This window comes from Amia ocellicauda, chromosome 13, assembly GCF_036373705.1.
Source record: "Amia ocellicauda isolate fAmiCal2 chromosome 13, fAmiCal2.hap1, whole genome shotgun sequence".
Classification (NCBI taxonomy): Eukaryota; Metazoa; Chordata; class Actinopteri; order Amiiformes; family Amiidae; genus Amia; species Amia ocellicauda.
This window is the reverse complement of record NC_089862.1, coordinates 23,575,514-23,596,186: the sequence shown is the minus strand read 5'-3', so window position 1 is coordinate 23,596,186 and position 20,673 is coordinate 23,575,514. Positions and strand designations below refer to the sequence as shown.

The window sequence follows — 20,673 nt, the reverse complement described above, 5'->3', positions numbered from 1 at the left end:
GTAAGGTTCAGAAAATGACTTGCATTATACTTTCCAGTACTGCTGTGGCAATCAGAATCAACACACCGGTTATTTTGTGCAAGAGTAGCCTGAATGGTATATTTATGTCAAAATCAGCGAAAAATCAGTGTGTGGGGGGGGGGGAGGGGAGTTTATTAGAGTTTATAAGGGAGGACAAGGTAACAAACAATCCCAGCATAATTATGGCCAACAAAGCTCTCCTTCCTAGCCTATAATCAGTTTACACACCAGTACTAATGCCATTTGTAATAAAAAATAAGTGATCCACTGTGCTGAGTAAATAGTGAACAGCACATAAACAGGAAGATGCCAAGAGGCTCAAAGAGAAGATAAGGCAAACTAAAAAAAGATACAATCAAAGCAAACATAATTTAGCAGCTTCCTGGGAGATCAACAGAGATAGATAGTGTACACAGAGGAAACTTTTACAAAACTTGTGTCGGTACATGAAAACATGATTCTGTGTCTTTAGTACAGATAGAGGCTGTTTTTCAGAGTGGTAGGTCTGGGGATTTAGGACAGCACTGGAGGTTTTCTTCAGATGCTTCTTCTGTGCTCCCAGTGACCAGGCTCAGTGAAAAGCGGAAGTAGCAACACGTCCCGCCTGCTTGCTTCCTCAGCTCCATTTGGTTTTGTGGAGAACAGCTGGGCGGAGATGCTGCAGATGTCCAAAGCCAAAGGAAGAGACCTGGGGTCGTGGGAAGCACTGGTGTGGGTGTTTGCATGTTGTTATTTGTCCACAGCTTTACACAACCAACTAAATTATGAAACAGCTGTAATTCACTATCATAATTATTCGCTCACCTTCAAGTAGCTTCCAGGGTGGTGAGGACTTGGGTTTACCTGCTTTTGTTCAATAAGCATCCCACGAGGTCTAGGCCAGAGCCTCTCAAACTGCTTCCTCTGTGTGACATCAAAACTCTCCACTGACAAGATCGACATCTGTTGGACAAGATTTCTCTAAATGAAAAGAAAAAACGTTTTTCAGCCTTGCTTTTGAAATCATCCCTTGATCCTACATTATATTAATAGGAACATATTAAAGTATGACTTCAAAGTTGTAAACACACTGTTAGCCAACAGGATGGCGTTTCTCACTTACCTGGCAGAGCAGGTTTTACAGGTGCATTGACTCACCACAAAAACTTGCATCACTTATGCCTGACGTAGCCCGGTCGCTATTTCAATATGGAAAACTGCAGCGCCAGTACAGGCGACATCAGCAACAGGACACACCACTGCGAGACCAGAGCCACGACTGCGGACGCGCAGAGCAGGTATTACAGTTTCTGGTTTTTATTCAATCTTTTAATTCGTCGTCTTCTTCTAAATTATCACTGTTGTTGCTGTATCTTAATTCAAAGTTCGTATGGAGGCTCAACTATCTGACTTCAGATCGCAGCGCTCTCGGAATACTGGTCAAGTTCGTGATGCGCAGATTTCGGAGTCTGCGCGGCTCCGCCAATGGGGTTGTTGGGATTCTGCAGATCTGCGCACAACTGCGGAAACCTGCCCTACGCAAACGCGACCACTACGAAGTATAATTGTGTGCAGCTGCTGGCTGTTCGCGCAGCTGGAGCTCGGCTGCAGCGCTACCAGCAGCTGTAATTGCGCAGCTCTTGCGTTTGCTTATCTTTCTGCTTGGCGTATCTATTTCCTAGCAGCCGCTGTGGGGTGTTTGTTATTTAGGCAGGAGCGTCATTTGCGTGGGATCTCCCCCCGCTGCAGTGACAGGCATTCACAGAGCCGGCTGTCAAACAGCTCCTACTGCACCGCAAGGACTTACTCTTACATTGTCGTTGTGGCCAGAGGCATGGCTTCAGCTGGAGGCTCTTCCAGGAGGACCGGGGACGGGGTGGACATCCTGGAGTTATCCGAGGAGCAGGTCAAAGCGCTGGAGGAGAACTTCATGAAAGTGAGCAAGCACCCCGACGCCACGACCTTAATGCTGATCGCGGCGGAGTGTGGACTGTCTGAGGAGGACACGGCCGTGAGTATCTAGTGCAGCTTGTGTTTTTATGAATGGCATGATTGTGAGTGTAAGGCCTGTCCATCATCAGCACCCTGCTCTGACTGACCTGACTGATCTGAACTGTCAATGATTACGCCAGCTGCTGAGCTGTACAAGGTGCATGAGTACAATGGTATTTGTGTACATGTTATATTTAAATAAGTTAATAAGAAATGTTATAAACCATGCCCATATGCTTTCTGAATATCACTTTTCTTCAAGGAATTCAGTTGAATGTCCTTTAGTGTGACAGGAGTTTTAATCAGGTCCCATCAGGTCAAATCCCCTCCCATCTACACACAGAATAAAAATGAATCCAAAGGTCTTGCAAATGGATGGTTTTTCTGTGGCAGACATTAAGGGCACATGAAGTAATGTCTTCCACTTCAGAAAAAAAAAAAAAAGACAGTTCAACTTTTGTGTTAGCTGCCAAAGACTGCTTAAATTGGTTCCTGCATTAGTCAGCGTCAGGCATCCAGTTCATTGACATAATCAGCCAGTCCAGTTAGACCAGTGCTACTGTAGTTGGAGACCTAGAGTTGCTCTTGTCAATAGAGGAGCAGCTGCTTTGAGGAGGACAGTAGTGTAGTTTATTGGCTACTCCTGCTCTCTCTGTAATTTGAAACGGGTGAATTGTAGATGAAGCTGTGGTGCTGTGGTCACCGGTGCTGTGTCCTGGCTCTCTCAAACATGCAGGCTGTCCACTGTGATTGTTAGCGCACATTTCTCAAATGCATTAGACCAAGCATTAAGTATTTCTGCACCTTTTCAACTACATAAAGGTTTGTGTGTCATGATGTCTAATGCATAATGCAGTGAGAGTTACACGCCCTGCAGATTGCAGTGTTAAGACATTCTGCATTGCTGAGTTGTGTAACTTTACCTTTACACAACAGGAATGGCAGAATTGCGCAGTTATACTGTTGTAACAATATATTGTAGTGTCACAGTGACCAGGTTTCCAATGGACCAGAAATAATTATAATAAAACATTGCTTTATTGCAATTTTTTATAATTTATTTTACAATCACTATTAGTGAGTTTTTAACACAATATACTGGGTTTGCCATATTAAGTGAGGTTAAGCAGCACTGACCTGGATGACGCAATGAAGAAAACCTCTTTATATATCTGTAGACGATTAACTTTGTGTGGTACTCAAATGAACAGTACAATACAGTCTTGCCAATTGTGGCTGGCCTGGTTCTTTCCAGCATTGTCAAATGAAGAAAGCGTTTGGATTACTGGCATAGTGAACCTTTGAGGAACATTTGTGAGAACGAACCAGTTTATCTTGCTTGTGTTCCTCTTCAGTGCAACACAAAGCTCATTTTTGTCAGCAGGACACGGAGATGTAGCACAAGCAAAAGAAACGCCAGTTGACGGAGTAGTTTGTTTTCCAATGAGGTAAATGGCTTGGCTCTCCCTCGGAAGGCCTGGCAACCAAATTGAATGGTGTGAATCTCTCTACTGTCTCTGAGTGGAGTCCGACTGTGAAGAAAGAACATGACCAGTCTGCCTTCCTGACAGACACACCATGCCGCTCTCATCCCGTTAGTGCTTTAACCAGGCTATGATTTTAATTCAAATTGAAGATTTGTTGTGTGCCATCACTGTGAGACTTTGTTGCAGTGGTTTTGTAGGTAGCACAGAATTATCATGGCATGAATTCAGTTTCTGCAGTGTCTCAAATTATGCTGAGCATGGGTTGCACATTAAACGGCTTTGATGACTAGTCTGTTTGGAATCTGAGCCCTATGCTTTATTTTAAGGAGTGTATTTAATAGCCTTTAAATCAACCTATTGTGTTATAGTCTCGGCCTCAGTGTTTGAATGTCATATTCCCAGAAGTTTCATTTTCAGTAGAAGGATACAAAATGGCCAAATGTAGGCTAGTGAGGAAAGTTTTGGGACAACTTGGGCAAGGGAATATTGTGATTTAATCATACCACCACCTGATGTCAGTCAAAATCCCATGCTGTGTAATCGCATAATTTACATTTGTTTGTGTGGACTACATTGCATATAACTTGATTGCTATATAAAGACAATGTTCAAAATTGATAACATAGCCTTCCGCTCCCATGAGCACAAATAAATAAAGGTTGTTTTGTACGTAAATAAAATCGTAGATGACAGAAGCATAACAACTCACTCTCAAAGGGAGCTCTATTCTGGATGAAAACAGGAAATTCCTGTCTTTGTTAAATTTTATAAAGATTTGTGTAGCCTTACAATTGAAATTTACAGTGTAGTTGAACCCCAATATAGAGTCCAATGAGAAGTTGTATTTGTATCCTTTCAATCTGACAAAGCTCCTGTGGGTCACGCATACCTGCAGATTTTAAGAAGGGAAACTGATGCAGTGGTTGACACTGTAATATTTCTTAACTTAAGTTTTCCTGGAAGTATTAACATGCCATCTTAATTTATCATTCATATAGTATGTCCCTTTATAGACTTTTTTGTAAAATATTTGGAGAACTAGGTTATATCAATCACTATCTTTCACAATGTATTTTATGTATTTCATATGGTTAAAGTTGGGAAGCAGCTGATACATGTTTTCCACTAGTGGTAGAATACTTAGTCATATACAGTTAGGTCCATAAATATTTGGACAAGGACAAAAGTTTCATCATTTTGACTCTACTAACTAACCAAATAGTTGATTTGGCCACACCTAATGTTTTTGCTATCTCTCTGATTGGGTTGTTTTTATTTATAAGGCAAAACTGAAGGCAAAACGCCCCAAACACAAGCAGGAACTAAAGACAGCTGCAGTGCAGGCCTGGCAGAGCATCACCAGGGAAGAAACCCAGCATCTGGTGATTTCTATGGGTTCCAGACTTCAGGCAGTCATTGACTGCAAAGGATTTGCAACCAAGTATTGAAACTCACAATTTAAATAAAGATTGATTTGAGCCCCTATGAAAATGTGGGGGACCACATATACAAAATTAAAGATGACAGTCTATACTTAAAGAACATCTTGCTTGTTTCCTTTCAAATCCATTGTGGTGGCGTACAGAGCCAAAATGATGACAGTTGTCACTGTCCAAATATTTATGGACCTAATTGCAAATCCTTTGTCATTCTCAAAATCGACAGTGAGAGACAAAATCTGTTATTGGAAAGACATGGAGAACCTTCCTTTTCTGCAGATGCATTTAAACATTTAGCATTGATTTGTGAAGGGTCTCTTTCAGCTGTCCCCATGCTCACCCCCCCACACACTTTTTTCTGATTAGATGAGGCTTTTTTGATCTCTACATCCTTTGTTTATATTTAAGTGATTTCACTGTTACAGCTCCTTTTGCAATACATTTGATATTGGCCAATTGTTTTATTGTAAAATACAACTCGTTAGATGTGCAATCATTCTATGATGACCAAAAACTTGATGAGTTCAATGGTGAGTTGTGTTTTTGTAATAATTATTGCTCTCCAGTTATATTTAGCTTTCGTTTTTTGGCATATTATCATATTTATTGCAAAAGGAATGTTAGCAAACTACTTTACTTTGTATAATAATGATATTCAACATCGAACAGGCAGTGGTGATCATTGGTTTTGTTTGTCAATTGGCCTAATACAGTGTTAAGACATTTACATTTTATTATTATTATTATTATTATTATTATTATTATTATTATTATTATTGGTTATTTTACTTTGTACACTGAAAAATGGTTTTAGATGTACTGTCAAATTCCTTAATTAAGTATTGTCTAAAATAAACGTTCATGATTAAGACAAAATCTATCAATGATTTTAGTTAGTTTTGTGTGTATTTTAATATTTGTGGTTCCATTGAGTCCCATTGATTTGGTAACTAGTGAGTTTTTGCAAAATCCCCAAAGGATTTATCTCTGCTTGCTCTGGACTGCATTCAGAACTTCCTGAAACCCTTCACTGAATCTTTTTTATGTTGTTTTTTAAATTTATTTTCCTTTAGAAATGGTTCAAACTACGCAATGCCCAGTGGAGAAAGTCTGAAGGTCTGCCGGCGCAGCTTGGATCTGTAAAAGACTAAATGCAGCACTGAATACTTAACTTCCCTTTTCTGCAGACCTAACCACCCGCCTGGAACAGAAGAATGTAAAAGATCTGCCAGGTCTTTCATTTTCTGTTTTTTGTTTAGCTATATTCATCTCCTGAATGTGAATTGTATTTAAAAGTATACTACTATATGTTTACTAACATAACCTATGTGTCAATATATAATTTATTATATAATTCTATCCTTTATAAATTTATATAATATTTAATTTTATCTGAAATGAACTTTTTAATGTAAAAAGTGAAATGCATGAATCAATAGGCAAGCGTGTTCATTCTGTGGATCAGTGAAGCCTGTTAGTGCTTAAAGACGACTCTATTAAAGTTGTATTAGGTGTCTTCAATTACCAAGATTAAAGCATATCAAATTGTAATTTCTTACTCTTGCTGAAAGTGTCGGAGTTACATCTTTACAGACAGTCAGGTTATACAAGTATGTGCTTAGCTGTCAGAATAAACATTTAGAAAGGTTATACATTTAAAAAGAGCCTTACATTATATGTTTTGTTGCTTTTTAAAACAGCAAGTAAATTATTTGCAATTAACAAATGCTCATAAGAAAAAAAATATGAATTGTGCATTATAAACATTCTTGAGAAAACCTCCATTATTGTGCATTTGTTGTGACGTCATTTCCTTGGAATGCATGCTGATTTGAGTGATTTCGCTCATTCTGTAAATCCAGCTGGGAACCTGTAGACATGACTAGAGGTTTAATTTGTCTCTCGTACCTCTGCAGTTCTTGTGCTGCAGCAATGTCCTATTGAACCAAAAAAGTGGTATTCAAACATTCAAAGCTTATTTAGTTTTGTTTTATTTTTCCCAGAACATTGTAGAACCTTTGCATCATCTCACTAGATTTCAATTCAGAACATAACATATCCACTGTATTGTATTGTTTCCTCACTTAAACTGTGTTTGAAGAAGTTGACAAGTCAACATACACACCCCTATGTCTGTTTAATTTATTACTTTATGCCATTCACCATCACCACCTACTTATTTGATACCGGTAATCCCTGATGAATGATGTTGCAGTTGTTTGCAATGTCTATACTACAAGAAAGCATGTGCTGGGCTCCCTCCTCTCCTCAGATGATACAATAATTTAATCAGGACTGGGTGAAGAATGGAAAACATGGTGATGGTTTTAATTCCCTAAGATTAATCTAAAATAGTTTTTGAAATTTAATATGAGGTTACTTAATTCTCATTGTCCGTAAATTGTTGAAAAGCATTGTATTGAATGTAAAGCAATTTCCCTGATGACAATTCCTACCAATAACAATCATATTTTTAGTTTTATTTATTTATATTTATATGGGTGCACCACTATAGGAACTGACAGTGTGTATGGAATTGGAATAGACTATGGCATTGTCTGTTTCCAGGAGAACTCAACCAATATTTGTGGAATCGGTCACCCTTCTTCAGTTGGCAGATACTTCTGAAGATCTCTGCCCCATGGCACAGAGCTCTCAATACCACTGTGCCTTCAGCCAGTATCACAATATCCACTGCATTATCAAATATTTAATGCAAGTTTGTGCATTGATTATAGGCTTCTTCCTGTGTTTTGTTACAGGAAGAGTTATTTGCATCTGTATCTCACAATATGTTTGGTGAATGCCCTTGTGTAGCACACATTTATATTCTGTCTGCCCATGTCTAATGTGATAGACTTTCTTACAATGCAGAGTTGTGTCAAATACTGTAAATTGAGTGAAGCCTGAATACATTTTGATAGTGACCCTATGTGTGTATTACACCCTAATTAACTACTCTAGTGTAATGTAAGCAATGACTAAAGTTAAACTGATCATACAACATTTGGTTTAAGGCAGATAGTTTGCATGCTAATTTTAATAAATTTGTTTGGAACTCAGAAGACCAGGGCCGGCCCTGGACGTTCTGCTGCCCTAGGCAAGAAAAACAAAATGCCGTTGCAGTTCAATTCAGGCAAGACAGAACCTATGTTGGTAGGTTGTCGGTACTTACCGAGTAAAACATAAACAACAAAAAGCTGATTCTTGCAAATGTTGAGATCATATTAAAACAGTTTGGGTTTAATACTTGACACTGACCTGTTTCTTGAGCTTCCCCTACATAATTTCACAAAAGTAACTTTTTTTTTGCCCTTAAATCATAAACAAAAGCCCAGTCTGTTTACCCTCTTTCCTTGATTCACTGCACTGGCTGTCTGTGAAGCTTAGAACTGATTTTAAGATTTTAGTGTTGATGTGTAAAGCTTTATCTACATGGCCATGCTTCCTCATATGTAAAAAAATCTGCTGTCAGGTCACTGCCCTGGCCCTGTGTACAGCAGCTGCAGGTTTACAGTATGTGCCCAGGGCTAGATTGTGCCCCAAGAAACCAGAGCTCTCATGCACAACACTGGAATTATCTACCACAATGCACCTGAGTCAGTAATTGTTCTTGTAACTTAAAAATTCACTGGTACTGAATTATGCCACAGTCTATAAGATAGTCAATGTAATGAAAGCATAATGCTGCCACTAGCCGCAGAATAAAAGCAAATAAACATCCTCACAACCACAAAGACAATAATTGTATGCACTGATTATAATATAGTAAGGTGTATGTGATGACATACTTTTTTTGTGTGGAAGTTATATTATCAGTTCAGTTTACTCTTGTAAACCCCAAACAGCGGTGTGAAATATTAAGATACCTTTTGTGTATTGCAATATGTGCGTCATCAATCCATTTGTGATCTTAAAATGCAAACAACAGAGTTTCAGTGCCAGCTGTGGCGAAGACATCTCTCCATTGCTGAGGACCTGCACCCAGACACTCAGCCAGCCATAAAAGTGAGCATGCCCAACCCCACCCATTCCCTGAGGCAAATTATACTGGGAGCTGCAGCCGCCAAAAAATGAAACCCTGGATTCAAACCTCCAGGCCTACACACTGCATCCTGCACTACAGAAATATGTTTTTACCATATGATGCGAAAAGTGAAGCCAACATGAATGTGATACTCAAGCCCTGGTTAATATCATCGATTTGTCTGACTGCATGAAAACTGCATGAGCAGCTTGGGAGCAATGGATTGCACGCTCCGCCAAACCTATGAGGATGAGATTAATGCCGCTGTGTTGAAAGATATTTTCACTTGTCTTTTTAATACCAGACAATCTCCAGGACATGTCCTCTAAATTTAGCAACCATCTAAAGAATGAGTAAGACATAGTGAAGATTAAAAGGAAATAACTCCAGTTTTATGTATGTAATTCTAATCCTGTTTATTCCCTTGAACATTCACTTGTGTAATTCCAAGCATGCTCTAGTGGCAAACATGGGGTAACTGACACATTCACTTCAAACGCTAATGGGATAATTGGCGGGTGTCCAGGACCCCCCAGCAGACTGTACCCAATACAGTGGTGACTGGTCCTCTGTGAGCCTCCCCATGCAGGCTCCTGACCACTGCTGGCTAGGGCCATAGCTTGAAATCTGTCTGCCATTAATGATACATTGAAACACATGGAAAAAATGGAAAGAAAAGCTGTCAAGCTGGATATGAGAAAGAACCATTCCCTCCTTGTGGAGAAGAAAATTGCTTTGAGACCAGTTTAAAAATAGGTACTTAATGTAGTAAAATGGCCCCTTGTGGAAATGTCTCTGGGGACAGTTTTACAGTCTTACTTCCATCATTACATCATGTTGTGTAGAAGGAGACTCTTCTCAGCGTTGAACAGGCTGGGCAAGCTTCTGGATCCTTTGCGAGCATGTGGCTTTTCGAGCTGATTCCTTCACCTTAAAGGCATCAGGATTAAACTGGAGCAGGTCCATGGTGTCCCTAAGAAAGAGTTATTTAAATACCTCATCTAGTAATAATGGTTCAATATATTGCAAAGCATGCACTAAACACAGAAATATGAGAAATTTGTCTCCAAGCAATTTGTTTTCCTTCTATTTATGCTTTCTTGGTTCATTCATGGAATTCACCAGTGACATTTTGTATGTGCCACAGTGGACACAAAAGGAATTGTGCTTGTGTGAAAATATATCCCAACTGGTTCAATTAAACATGAAGCATAAATTGATCAGTACTCTCAGTGCAGAGCGTGCATCATGCTGGGATCGCCTATGATGTCACTCTTGGACTGGCTCCACACAAGCTGGTGTGTCTGTTTACCAGGAGCAGACATGAAATTGGGCTCACTGTAAACATGTGACACTGGCTGCCTGGATTTTACAGAGAGTATATAATAGTCAAATTGCAGTTTCATATAGGGGAATATGGAATCATAGGAAGGTGGGATGAAGCATGAGCTTGTACCATTGTGAATACCTTTAAGCACTGGGAAAGGGATCATGTTATTGCAAGTACCTGAATCTAACGTGTTATACTACATGAAGAAACCACAATGTTTCAAATATTTAGATGAGTTTTTATTGATGTAATATATTCAGAGGTAAATACATGTGATATATTTCATCAGCCACTTCATTTGTTTTGCATAACTGACTTAAAAAGCAAAAAAGAAACAAAAAAACATATGCATTGCATAGAATTATAGTACAAAGTTAAAATATAATCCATATAACAAAGTTGTTCTAAAGTTTGATTTAGTTATTTTAAGTGTGATTAGAATACAATTCTCATGCCTGACTGTACCAATTAGAAAATTGGAGAGAAATAAAACACAAACAACTCCACTAATATTTTGGAAAACATTAAATTAAAGGTTTATTGTAACTTTTCAACGTTGATTTAAACATGTTGTAAATAAACATCTCAAGAACATAAGAAAGTTTTGAAAAACAGAAGGACTAGGTAATGTGATACAGAGCTGTAATACATTAAGCCCTGTCAATCATCATTCACAAAATATTCTCACATATGCAAGCATTATACATTTTTAAAAGGAATTCTATTTGGTTCGTTACTGAAATGTATACAGGTTTTATATACTTTGGTAACTGTAACATGTATATATATTTTTTACAATTTTGTTCCGTGAAATGCATTACGGTTCTCTTTTCAGTGCACAAAACATTAATGTATCTGACTCTGAAGCCACATCAAACACAGAGGTGCATTTGCAGAGTAACAGGGAAGGAAATGGAAAATAATATTCATGCTGTAAGCCAGTGTTTCTTCTTCAGGTTTCAATTTTTTTTTTATTAACCTAGTTTACTCACCGCATGATTGGCTTAGACAGTTCCTGGATTCTGGGTGAGGATACGGCCGTCCTAACACCCCTAGCAATGGCCCACACAGCCTCTCGTAAAGGTAGATATTCCTTGGAGAGCTCTTTTGGCTTTGCTAGTTCTTCAGTCCGAGGGTTTGCACTCACTCTGCTTGCAGATTTTGAAACCTGGGGAGAATGTGTACTATGTTATTACTGTTATTACAGCTACGGTTAATTCTGATGATGATGATGATGATGATGAAGCTACTGCTGATTATTCTAATTCACTAACATTCATCAAGGAACCACAAACAATATACAAACTGCTAAGGTCACATCTTGTGAGTGTTATAACAAATAATGAGGACTACAATACAAAACTGGAAGAGTTACACTGAGTAGTGGACAATTTCAAGTAGTGCTGAAACGGTCTGTGTATTTTTGACACTATTTAAAGAACCAAACCCATTTAAACCTGATTGAATATTCAAAGGAAGAATGCTTTCAAATGTCACTTGGAAGTGGGGCAGAATTACTTGGCAGCTGTAAACATTTTACATTCTAGGGAAGCATCGTACACTGTGGTTTGAGGAGTCTTGCTTTCCACTATGTAATATATTTGAAAAGAGGTGAGCCCTTACAGGCCGAATAGCCTCCTCTGGTTGTCCCACACAGAAGAACATGTTGTTGCCCCTGATCCTTGGCAATGCCAGATGCTCCAGCCTAGGAGTTATTCTTGCCCTTTTTGCAGACTGAGAGATACATGTTTCCACCTATAACAAGAGCAAAGACAATGCACTCAAATCTGTTCAGGTTCACACACACAATCATATAATGTAACACATCTAGCTCTAAGACATATATGTATATACAGTTAGGTCCATAATATTTGGACAGTGACACAATTGTCATCATTTTCGCTCTGTACGCCACCACAATGGATTTGAAAGGAATCAATCAAGATGTGCTTTAAGTGTAGACTTTCATCTTTAATTTGAGGGTCGTTACATCCAAATTGGGTAAACGGTGTAGGAATTACACCCATTTTTATATGTGGTCCCCCCAATCTTAGGGGCTCAAAAGTATTTGGACAAACTAACATAATCATTAATTAAAGTTTGAGTTTCAATACTTTGTTGCAAATCCTTTGCAGTCAATGACTGCCTGAAGTCTGGAAACCATAGACATCACCAGATGCTGGGTTTCTTCCCTGGTGATGCTCTGCCAGGCCTGCACTGCAGCTGTCTTTAGTTCCTGCTTGTTCTTGGGTCGTTTTGCCTTCAGTTTTGCCTTAGAAATCAAAACAAACCAATCAGAGAGATAGCAAAAACATTAGCTGTGGCCAAATCAACTATTTGGTACAAGAAAGAACGCACTGGTGAGCTCAGGAACACCAAAAGGCCCGGAAGACCACAGAAAACCACTTTGGTGGGTGACAGAAGAATTCTTTCCCTGGTCAAGAAAAACCTCTTCACAACAGTTGGCCAGATCAAGAACACCCTCCAGGAGGTAGACGTATCTGTGTCAAAGTCAACAATCAAGAGAAGACTTCACCAGAGTAAATACAGAGGGTTTACCACCAGATGTAATCAGGAAACAGGAAGACCAGATTAGAGTTTGCCAAAAAACATCTGAAGAACCCTGTACAGTTCTGGAACAACATCCTATGGACAGATGAGACAAAGATCAACTTTGATTGGATGATGGGAAGAGAAGAGTATGGAGAAGGGAAGGCACTGCTCATGATCTGAAGCATACCACCCAGTGCTTAAATTGTAAATCAGAAGGTGCCAGATCACATACCGTAAATGAGAGCGGATGATTGACGAGGCAGGCGCTGGTCCCGGAACAGAACAGTGCAGAATGTGAGAGCAGGTGGGGGTGACGATCAAAAACTGTGAGAGCAGGGGGGTGGGGGGGGGGGCGAGGCCTGGCAGAGCATCACCAGGGAACTCTGCGGCTCGCCTGGTATTCTCTCTGCCCCGATTCGCACATGATACTCCACTGCTCCGCTCCCTCCACTGGCTACCAATACCGGCACGTATTCAGTTCAAGACACTGACCCTCACCTACCGCTGTCTCGACCACACTGCACCAAGCTACCTTCAGTGCCTCGTCTCCGCATACATCCCCTCCAGACCGCTGCGTTCTTCCGCTGCCAGAAGACTAACTCTACCTCCTCTCCACTCCCCTTCCTCCAGAGCCGGTCCTTCTCATCCCTGGCCTGTAAATGGTGGGACGACCTTCCCACCGAAGTCAAAACAGCAGAGTCCCTGACCTCCTTCCGGCGCTTACTCAAGACACATCTTTTCAGTCAGTACTTGTAATATTAGTCCTTTTAATCCCTGTTAGATAGCACTTCACAGCATTTTACCATGCTTCTTGCGTTACTGAAGAGGCCCCAAATTCCTCACCCATACATGAGGTTACCAAAGAGCACATAATGAGACCAGCTTCTACCGGTTTGTACCAGATGCATCTCTCTGCAGACCCACAATACAAATTTAGTACAGAACGTACGTTCTAGTAAAACCACAAGAAGATGGGGAAGTGGGAACACTTTGCCTATCTAGACATGCGTTAGATACATGTGGAATATAAATAACGAAATGGCTACATGTGTCTCCATATTTGGGCATAAAATAGAAAACATTGTGTTTAAGCTTATTCAGGAACATAGTGAGGATATTGTAAGATAGGGAGTTGTCTCCACTTATTGGTTCAAACTCACCCCGTCCAGGATATCACAGTATGTCTATAACACCATGTAAGCTCTATGATTTTAGGGAAGTTGAGACAAAGACCTGCATGTCTGAGTTTTACTTTCCTCCAAGCCGCTTGAATAAAGACTCTGTTTGATTCAATCTACTCTACAGTCTGATTTCTGTTACAAGCAATTAAAAAGGGGATTCTTCAGTATCCCTGGCCCGTAAATGGTGGAACGACCTTCCCACTGAAGTCAAAACAACAGAGTCCTTGACCTCCTTCCGGCACTTACTCAAGACACATCTTTCAGTCAGTAATTGTAATATTAGTCCTTTTAATCCCCGTTAGATAGCACTTCACAGCATTTTACCATGTTTCTTGCGTTACTAATACTTGTATTATTGATTGATTTCCTCCTTGCTCCCTTTCCCGTAGCCCTTGACTGTGACCTAACATCTTGACAGCACTTAGCTTTTACTTTCCAGGATGTATGACCTCACTTACTGTACTTACCTGTGTAAATTGGAAGTTGTAAAATGTATTATATTTTGAATTGCTTTGTATAATGTTAATTTGAATTTGTAATGTTTGATGCTTTGTACTTAACTGTATTCTTGCACTTTGTATTGCACTTATGTTGTAAGTCGCCTTGGATAAGGGCGTCTGACAAGAAATTAAAAAAATAATAATAAGAAGAAACCCAGCATCTGGTGATGTCTATGGGTTCCAGACTTTAGGCAGTCATTGACTGCAAAGTATTGAAACTCACAATTTAATTCATGATTATGTTAGTTTGTCCAAATACTTTTGAGCCACTAAATTGGGGGGACCACATATAAAAATGAGTGTAAATCCTACACCGTTTCCCCAAATTGGATGTAATGACCCTCAAACTAAATATGAAAGTCTACACTTAAAGCACATATTGATTGCCAAAATGATGACAATTGTGCACAGTTCAAATATTTATGGACCTAACTATATATTATAATATGTTATAAAAGTGTGTGAGTATACTCATTTATTGGTGTGTAAAAAACACAGAAAATAGTTTTAAACAATTGGAGAAACAAAAGCTTGTAATTATATTTTGAAGTTACTCTGCCAATGTACATGATGCAAAAGGCAAATGTCTGTATAACAGTACCACCTAAGGTACTGTATTTATCCTACTCATATTGTGTAGGTAATTACTACATGTGTAGTGTAAAAGCACAGAATTCAAATGTAGCTTTCAACACTTTTGGATACATTGTGGTTGCAAGCCAAAAAGGCAGACAGCAGGAGACAACATTGAAAATAAAATCTGATTGTGTCATTGCTGTATCTTTGTGCTGTCTTTGTGCTATTTTTGGAGCATATTAATCTTCACTAATCCATTCCTCCCAGCATAGCGCTATGATATAAGGTTGCCTCAGACAGTTTAGCTTTCTTATGATGCTTGAAAATCAGGAATACATTGATTATAGGCAGCGCTTAAAGTGAAAGCAAGCCTAGAACAGATTTGACTGCTAGTATTTTAATGTAATGTCTAATGTATCCTTGCCTAAACCAGAACTCAGAGTCTTTAAAGAATTGCACCATTCATCTCATGTGAAGCAACTGAATAATTCAGGGCTTAAAACTATGAAGACTGCATCAATCTTTTACAAGCTTACCTCTCTGTCAATCTTGAAATCTGGGTGGTTAGTTTTGGGATGTGCAAGTTGTGATACACGCAGTGGCATCTGACAGGTCATCGCTCGTGGGCTGATGTGCCAAATAGGACAGCTGTACTCACACCATATGAAGTGTGATGAGCTACACATTTTAAAGGAGGAATACAATTAGGAAAAAACACTCAAACTACTTGCCGTCCATGCTGCAACTGAGTTCTATTCAGTGTTGTGACCATATTGCACCATATTCACCAGGACACTTTGAATTTTATGTAGCCTTTAGTCCATTTTATTAAAAGGTTATACTTTTAAAAATTACTAAAATGATAGAATGAAAAAGAATAATCACAGAGACTTTATTTATACTCTCCTACTGACTCCATATAAACCAAACATTTTAGGGACTGCGATGGGTCTCCTTTATTGAAAGGCTTCTGCAATGTTCTTTAAATACTTCATGAGGTCAAAGCTTTGTCAATGGATCCCATTGTCTCAGCACACACTGAATACACCCACAGCTTGTTGCTAAAATAACAGATGTCATAATGTTGGCTTATTTAATGTCAGGAACTAAATTCAGTACCCTACTTCCTTTAGGCAGAAGTGTTCTTGTACACAACAGACAGGGAACAATGCTCTTTACCTGTGTTCATGGTAACTATTTGTCCTCCTCTTTGGCCTAGACAGTCTCTCCAGTTGCTCAGAGGTTATAATCTGTAATGCAGTAGTTGGGCTCTTCCTTGGAGGAGATATATATGTTTGAGGATTGAAATCATGTAATACTTGCAGAAAATCATCTTTCAGATCATCTCAAAATACCAGTGGAAATTCTGTAATGAACTCTTTGCCATCTTTCTTAGTCACTTCATTAGAATGCTTTTTGAGGAGGTTAAAAAAAAAACATACTATTATGAGGGGCACATACACCGATCGGCCATAACATTATGACCACCTGCCTAATATTGTGTAGGTCCCCCTTTTGCCGCCAGAACAGCCCTGACCCGTCGAGGCATGGACTCCTCTAGACCTCTGAAGGTGTGCTGTGGTATCTGGCACCAAGACGTTAGCAGCAGATCCTTTAAGACCTGTAAGTTGCGAGGTGGGGCCTCCATGGATCGGACTTGTTTGTCCAGCACATCCCACAGATGCTCGATTGGATTGAGATCTGGGGAATTTGGAGGCCAAGTCAACACCTTGAACTCGTGATTCATCAGACCAGGCCACCTTCTTCCATTGCTCCGTGGTCCAGTTCTGATCCTCACATGCCCATTGTAGGCACTTTCAGCAGTGGACAGGGGTCAGCATGGGCACCCTGACTGGTCTGCGGCTACGCAGCCCCATACGCAACAAACTGCGATGCACTGTGTGTTCTGACACGAGATTATCAGTGTTATTCACTTCACCTGTCAGTGGTCATAATGTTACGGCTGATTGGTGTAAATTGTTATATAAAAATCAAGAAAAGGTGTATGCATATTAAATTATCAAAGCAAATTGGCAAAACCACATTTTAATATCCTCTCTCACAGTGGAGACATATCTAGTGCCTAAGTAACATCTACAACGAGAGTGAATGTGGTCTGTTGCTATAATTGAGCCTATACATTTAAAAACCCAGCAAATCAGACTTCCTGAAATGAAGTTTATTACATTATAGTTTTTCAGTATTTACTTATAGCCCTGATGAATGTCTTCTCCTGCACAGCACATCAGTGATTCGGAAACATAACGCATGCAATTGGAACACAAAAGGAAGTTACAGACAGGATTTCTTAATATATATTTCTTAGTTCAAAACAAAACTCAGTAACAAAAATCCTTCTTAATAACATGTTCGATATTTATTAGACTGTGTCTCAAGAATTGGGTTGAGAGAACATCTCAGCAATGTTTTGTAATTCTCTCCATACACAATGCTGCTGCTGATAGCAGACTGAGTCACAGCTTGCTAAATAAAATCATAAGCAAGCCGCCCTCCAACATCAAAAACTGTCATTATGCAAACTAATGTTTGATCTCTCAAATAAAGATGCCAAAAATTGCTAGGGAACTGTAAACCTTCTGTCAAAGGAAAACAGCTGTTATGCATATGAAATACAAACTCTGCCACACAATAAAAATGCATTAATAATTGATTTTTTTAAACAAAGTGTCGGAAATCATTTAGTTTAATTAAGGCCACCTTTTTCTACATTCAGGACCCATCTGTTTTTAGAATGCTCATAATGTAAAATACTAAATGGCATGAAGAAATCAAGCTTGTTTTTAAGATGCAGGTATAAAATAGTATTTAACATGTTATGGTTGAGACACAATTATGATGACTTCTTTTTGTATGCATTTTTTGTCAAATAAATAAATAAATGTGTTATAAAACCAACTTCAGTTTCACCACCTGAGAAAATCAATTTCAGATCTCAGCACAGTTTTACTTAATGCTACAAAATCAGGTCAGAGACACCAGCAATTAAATTAGCATACCATTACCTCCACTCTTCAGCTCCCAAGGAAAAGTCTTTCTTGGGATTGGCAAGTAATTGGATCCTCTCTGTTGGCTTTGCAGTCAGTGCTGGGTAGGAGACAGGCCAAATTGATTCCTGGTTTCCCCATGTCAGGTTCTTACTAAAATAAGCACAGATCAATGTAATTGTCAAAATTCAGTGACGCTTTCAAATAAGATACTTAAATAAATCATGACTAACTGTGAAATGATGAGTAATGTGTCTTTCAGATAGACAAATACGAAAGGATATACAAATACTTTATTTCAATTTAACTTTCTGAATGATTCCTCATCAGAAGCTTAAAAAAGGTAGCATACATATTGGTTCACATATTCTGCTTAATACAGTTAAATCCAATTAGTCTTATTGCAAAAATAAATAAATAAATAAATAAAATGATCCAATGAATAATACTGATAAGCAACCTGACATCACAATAGAGTCTGCTACATTTTTTATTCTTTCATAGATATTTTATAAAGAAGAGGAATTGAGAGGTGGAAAGTCTTACCTAGGCTTGGTTAACCAGGTTGATTTTGAATTCTTTGGTTGGGAAAGTTCCAGTATTCTGCATAGAAACAATTTGAACACACATTTTTAAAGGGTCATTTTCACTCTGACACTTTCACCCAGCAATAAAACCTGGTTTCTATGTTGAAAATTATATATAGAGCTACATTTGTATATCTATAAAAAAAAAATTGAGCTTCAAAACTTACAAAAAGAAATTACAAATATCAGTATACAAAAAAATCGAACAAAACTAAGACATAAGAATATATTCAGTTTCTTTAAGTGAACATAGAACCATTATATAAAAGACAATAGTAAGCTACAGAGAGAAAGCCATCAATCTATGTATCCACATTTTTTGTTCAATATGTATGTATTGTTCACACACAGTCGTACACCAACCACTATATGGAAAGTGTAAGTATCTCCACCTACTAATATACAAATAAAAATAAATTGTCGCACCTGGGAGATGGGCAAGTACTGGAGTCATTAACTGCCAAAAGAACAAATGAAAAGGTTATTTTTAATATCAGAAAACATGTATTTTAAGGAAAATAAATCTATAAATATACAGATTTTATATAAATGAAGGACTGTATAGTTGTGCATTTAGTTATATCTCTAATAGGAGATGATTCAGGGCAATGGTTGTCATTTTTATTAAGGTTAGTGAAATATTGGAAGTAAAGAAATATTAGTGTGCTCAAAATAATCACAGTAAACAAAGGAACACTGAAATTAATCTGTTTTAAAACCTTACAGGCTGCAATTATGGGTAAAGTAAACAGCATTTTTAATGTGGAAACTGAAACTGAAACTTTTAGGTGTGCAAACTTTAAAACCCTGCAATGAGGTTAGAATGTCTTTCATATGAAACACCCATTTTTTTGTGAAATTGAAATATTCAATATAAGCCACCTGAAGGAATGGCACGTGAATTTGTTTTGCTCATTCTTGGTGACATAGTCATTTCCATCGGAATTACATCATTTCGACAAGGCCTTACCTGTTTTTCCTGCTGCCATTGTATTCCTGAAAGAAAGAGCCACCTTACACAAACTATTGCAAAAAGGAAAAAGAAAATGCATGAGCTTTGGTCACAATACTGTTGATGGTGTTGCTAGTGCCTAGGAACACTTAGCAACGAATCACATGGTCTGTCTTCCTGGAGGTCTGAGGCTGAAACCTGAGTTACAGAGGATTTGAAAGGACAGTGAGCTTAAATATCCCTCAGTTACACATTAACAGCAGACATCACACTCCCAAAAAGCATTTGGGGATAGTCCTACCTGCAGGCATGGCAATGAGACCATCAACAGCAGAAAAGTGATTTTATGGGATGCTGGCTACTGCACATAAGCCGATGTACAGTGCCACATATTTCATGCCCTTAACCTTTTTTTTTATTTTACTAATTCTTCAAACAGAGACATATGGCTGTAAAATAATGTGCATGTTCTTTTTGGTTTATCCATTCTATTTGTAAGTGAGAGTGTAGCTTATAAAATATCAAAGTGGCATATGTCAAAAGTGCTGTAAAAAGTTGGAGTTGCCCAGGGCTCTCAAGTGCACTGAACTCAGGAAGATGATAAATCCATGAAATGTGTGGAATTGAAGGGCCATTAAAGTACTGCAAATTGTTTTGGTTATTTATTTGTTTAGTCTAAAAGTTATATATTTTATAATTTATTGTTAAAGAGGTAGGTCTACTAATTATGAACAATGTGCATAAACCAGGGGTGCCAACCCTGGTCCTGCAAAGCCCTATCCAGCAGCTTTTTAGATGTCACCATTGTATCACCAATATATAACCATCTGGGAGCGCTTCATTCTGATCAATGAAGCAGCTGGCTTGGTAAATTCAGTCATTTAGAAACATTATCTGAATACCTGCAGCCTCCTGAAGGTAGGGTTCCCTTGGATGACTTCCGTAAATTATTTAATAACTCACATGTGTCCCCAGTATTTAAAAACTGGTGATTTAGGGCGACCTTTAAGATGAAGTGGACACCCCTGGTATAAACCATCACGA

At 38.6% G+C, this 20,673-nt stretch overlaps 2 protein-coding genes and 1 long non-coding RNA gene across 4 annotated transcripts; 1 reads left to right on the top strand and 2 right to left on the bottom strand.

The window, feature by feature from the left end:
* Window positions 1–141: 141 nt before the first annotated feature.
* On the bottom strand, window positions 142–1,253 carry LOC136766624 (uncharacterized). The gene is made up of 3 exons (XR_010821758.1): window positions 1,124–1,253; window positions 826–981; window positions 142–709 (listed from the first exon to the last, which is right to left on the bottom strand). It is a non-coding gene; the product is annotated as an uncharacterized LOC136766624 (long non-coding RNA).
* On the top strand, window positions 1,178–6,702 carry hopx (HOP homeobox). The gene is made up of 3 exons (XM_066720220.1): window positions 1,178–1,298; window positions 1,831–2,011; window positions 5,992–6,702. The coding sequence occupies exons 1-3, from the start codon at window positions 1,210–1,212 to the stop codon at window positions 6,067–6,069; spliced, it is 348 nt and encodes a 115-aa protein (XP_066576317.1). The 5' UTR covers window positions 1,178–1,209; the 3' UTR covers window positions 6,070–6,702.
* A 3,833-nt stretch (window positions 6,703–10,535) lies between these two features.
* spmap2l (sperm microtubule associated protein 2 like) lies at window positions 10,536–20,618 on the bottom strand. Of its 2 annotated transcripts, none has more exons than XM_066720219.1 (8): window positions 19,648–20,618; window positions 19,104–19,134; window positions 18,637–18,693; window positions 18,109–18,243; window positions 16,265–16,360; window positions 15,622–15,733; window positions 11,899–12,030; window positions 10,536–11,443 (listed from the first exon to the last, which is right to left on the bottom strand). In XM_066720219.1, the coding sequence occupies exons 1-8, from the start codon at window positions 19,727–19,729 to the stop codon at window positions 11,264–11,266; spliced, it is 825 nt and encodes a 274-aa protein (XP_066576316.1). In that variant the 5' UTR covers window positions 19,730–20,618; the 3' UTR covers window positions 10,536–11,263. The 2 variants fall into 2 exon arrangements, with proteins under 2 accessions (XP_066576316.1, XP_066576315.1); XM_066720218.1 differs by having other exon boundaries at window positions 15,622–15,763; window positions 19,648–20,091.
* Window positions 20,619–20,673: the final 55 nt, after the last annotated feature.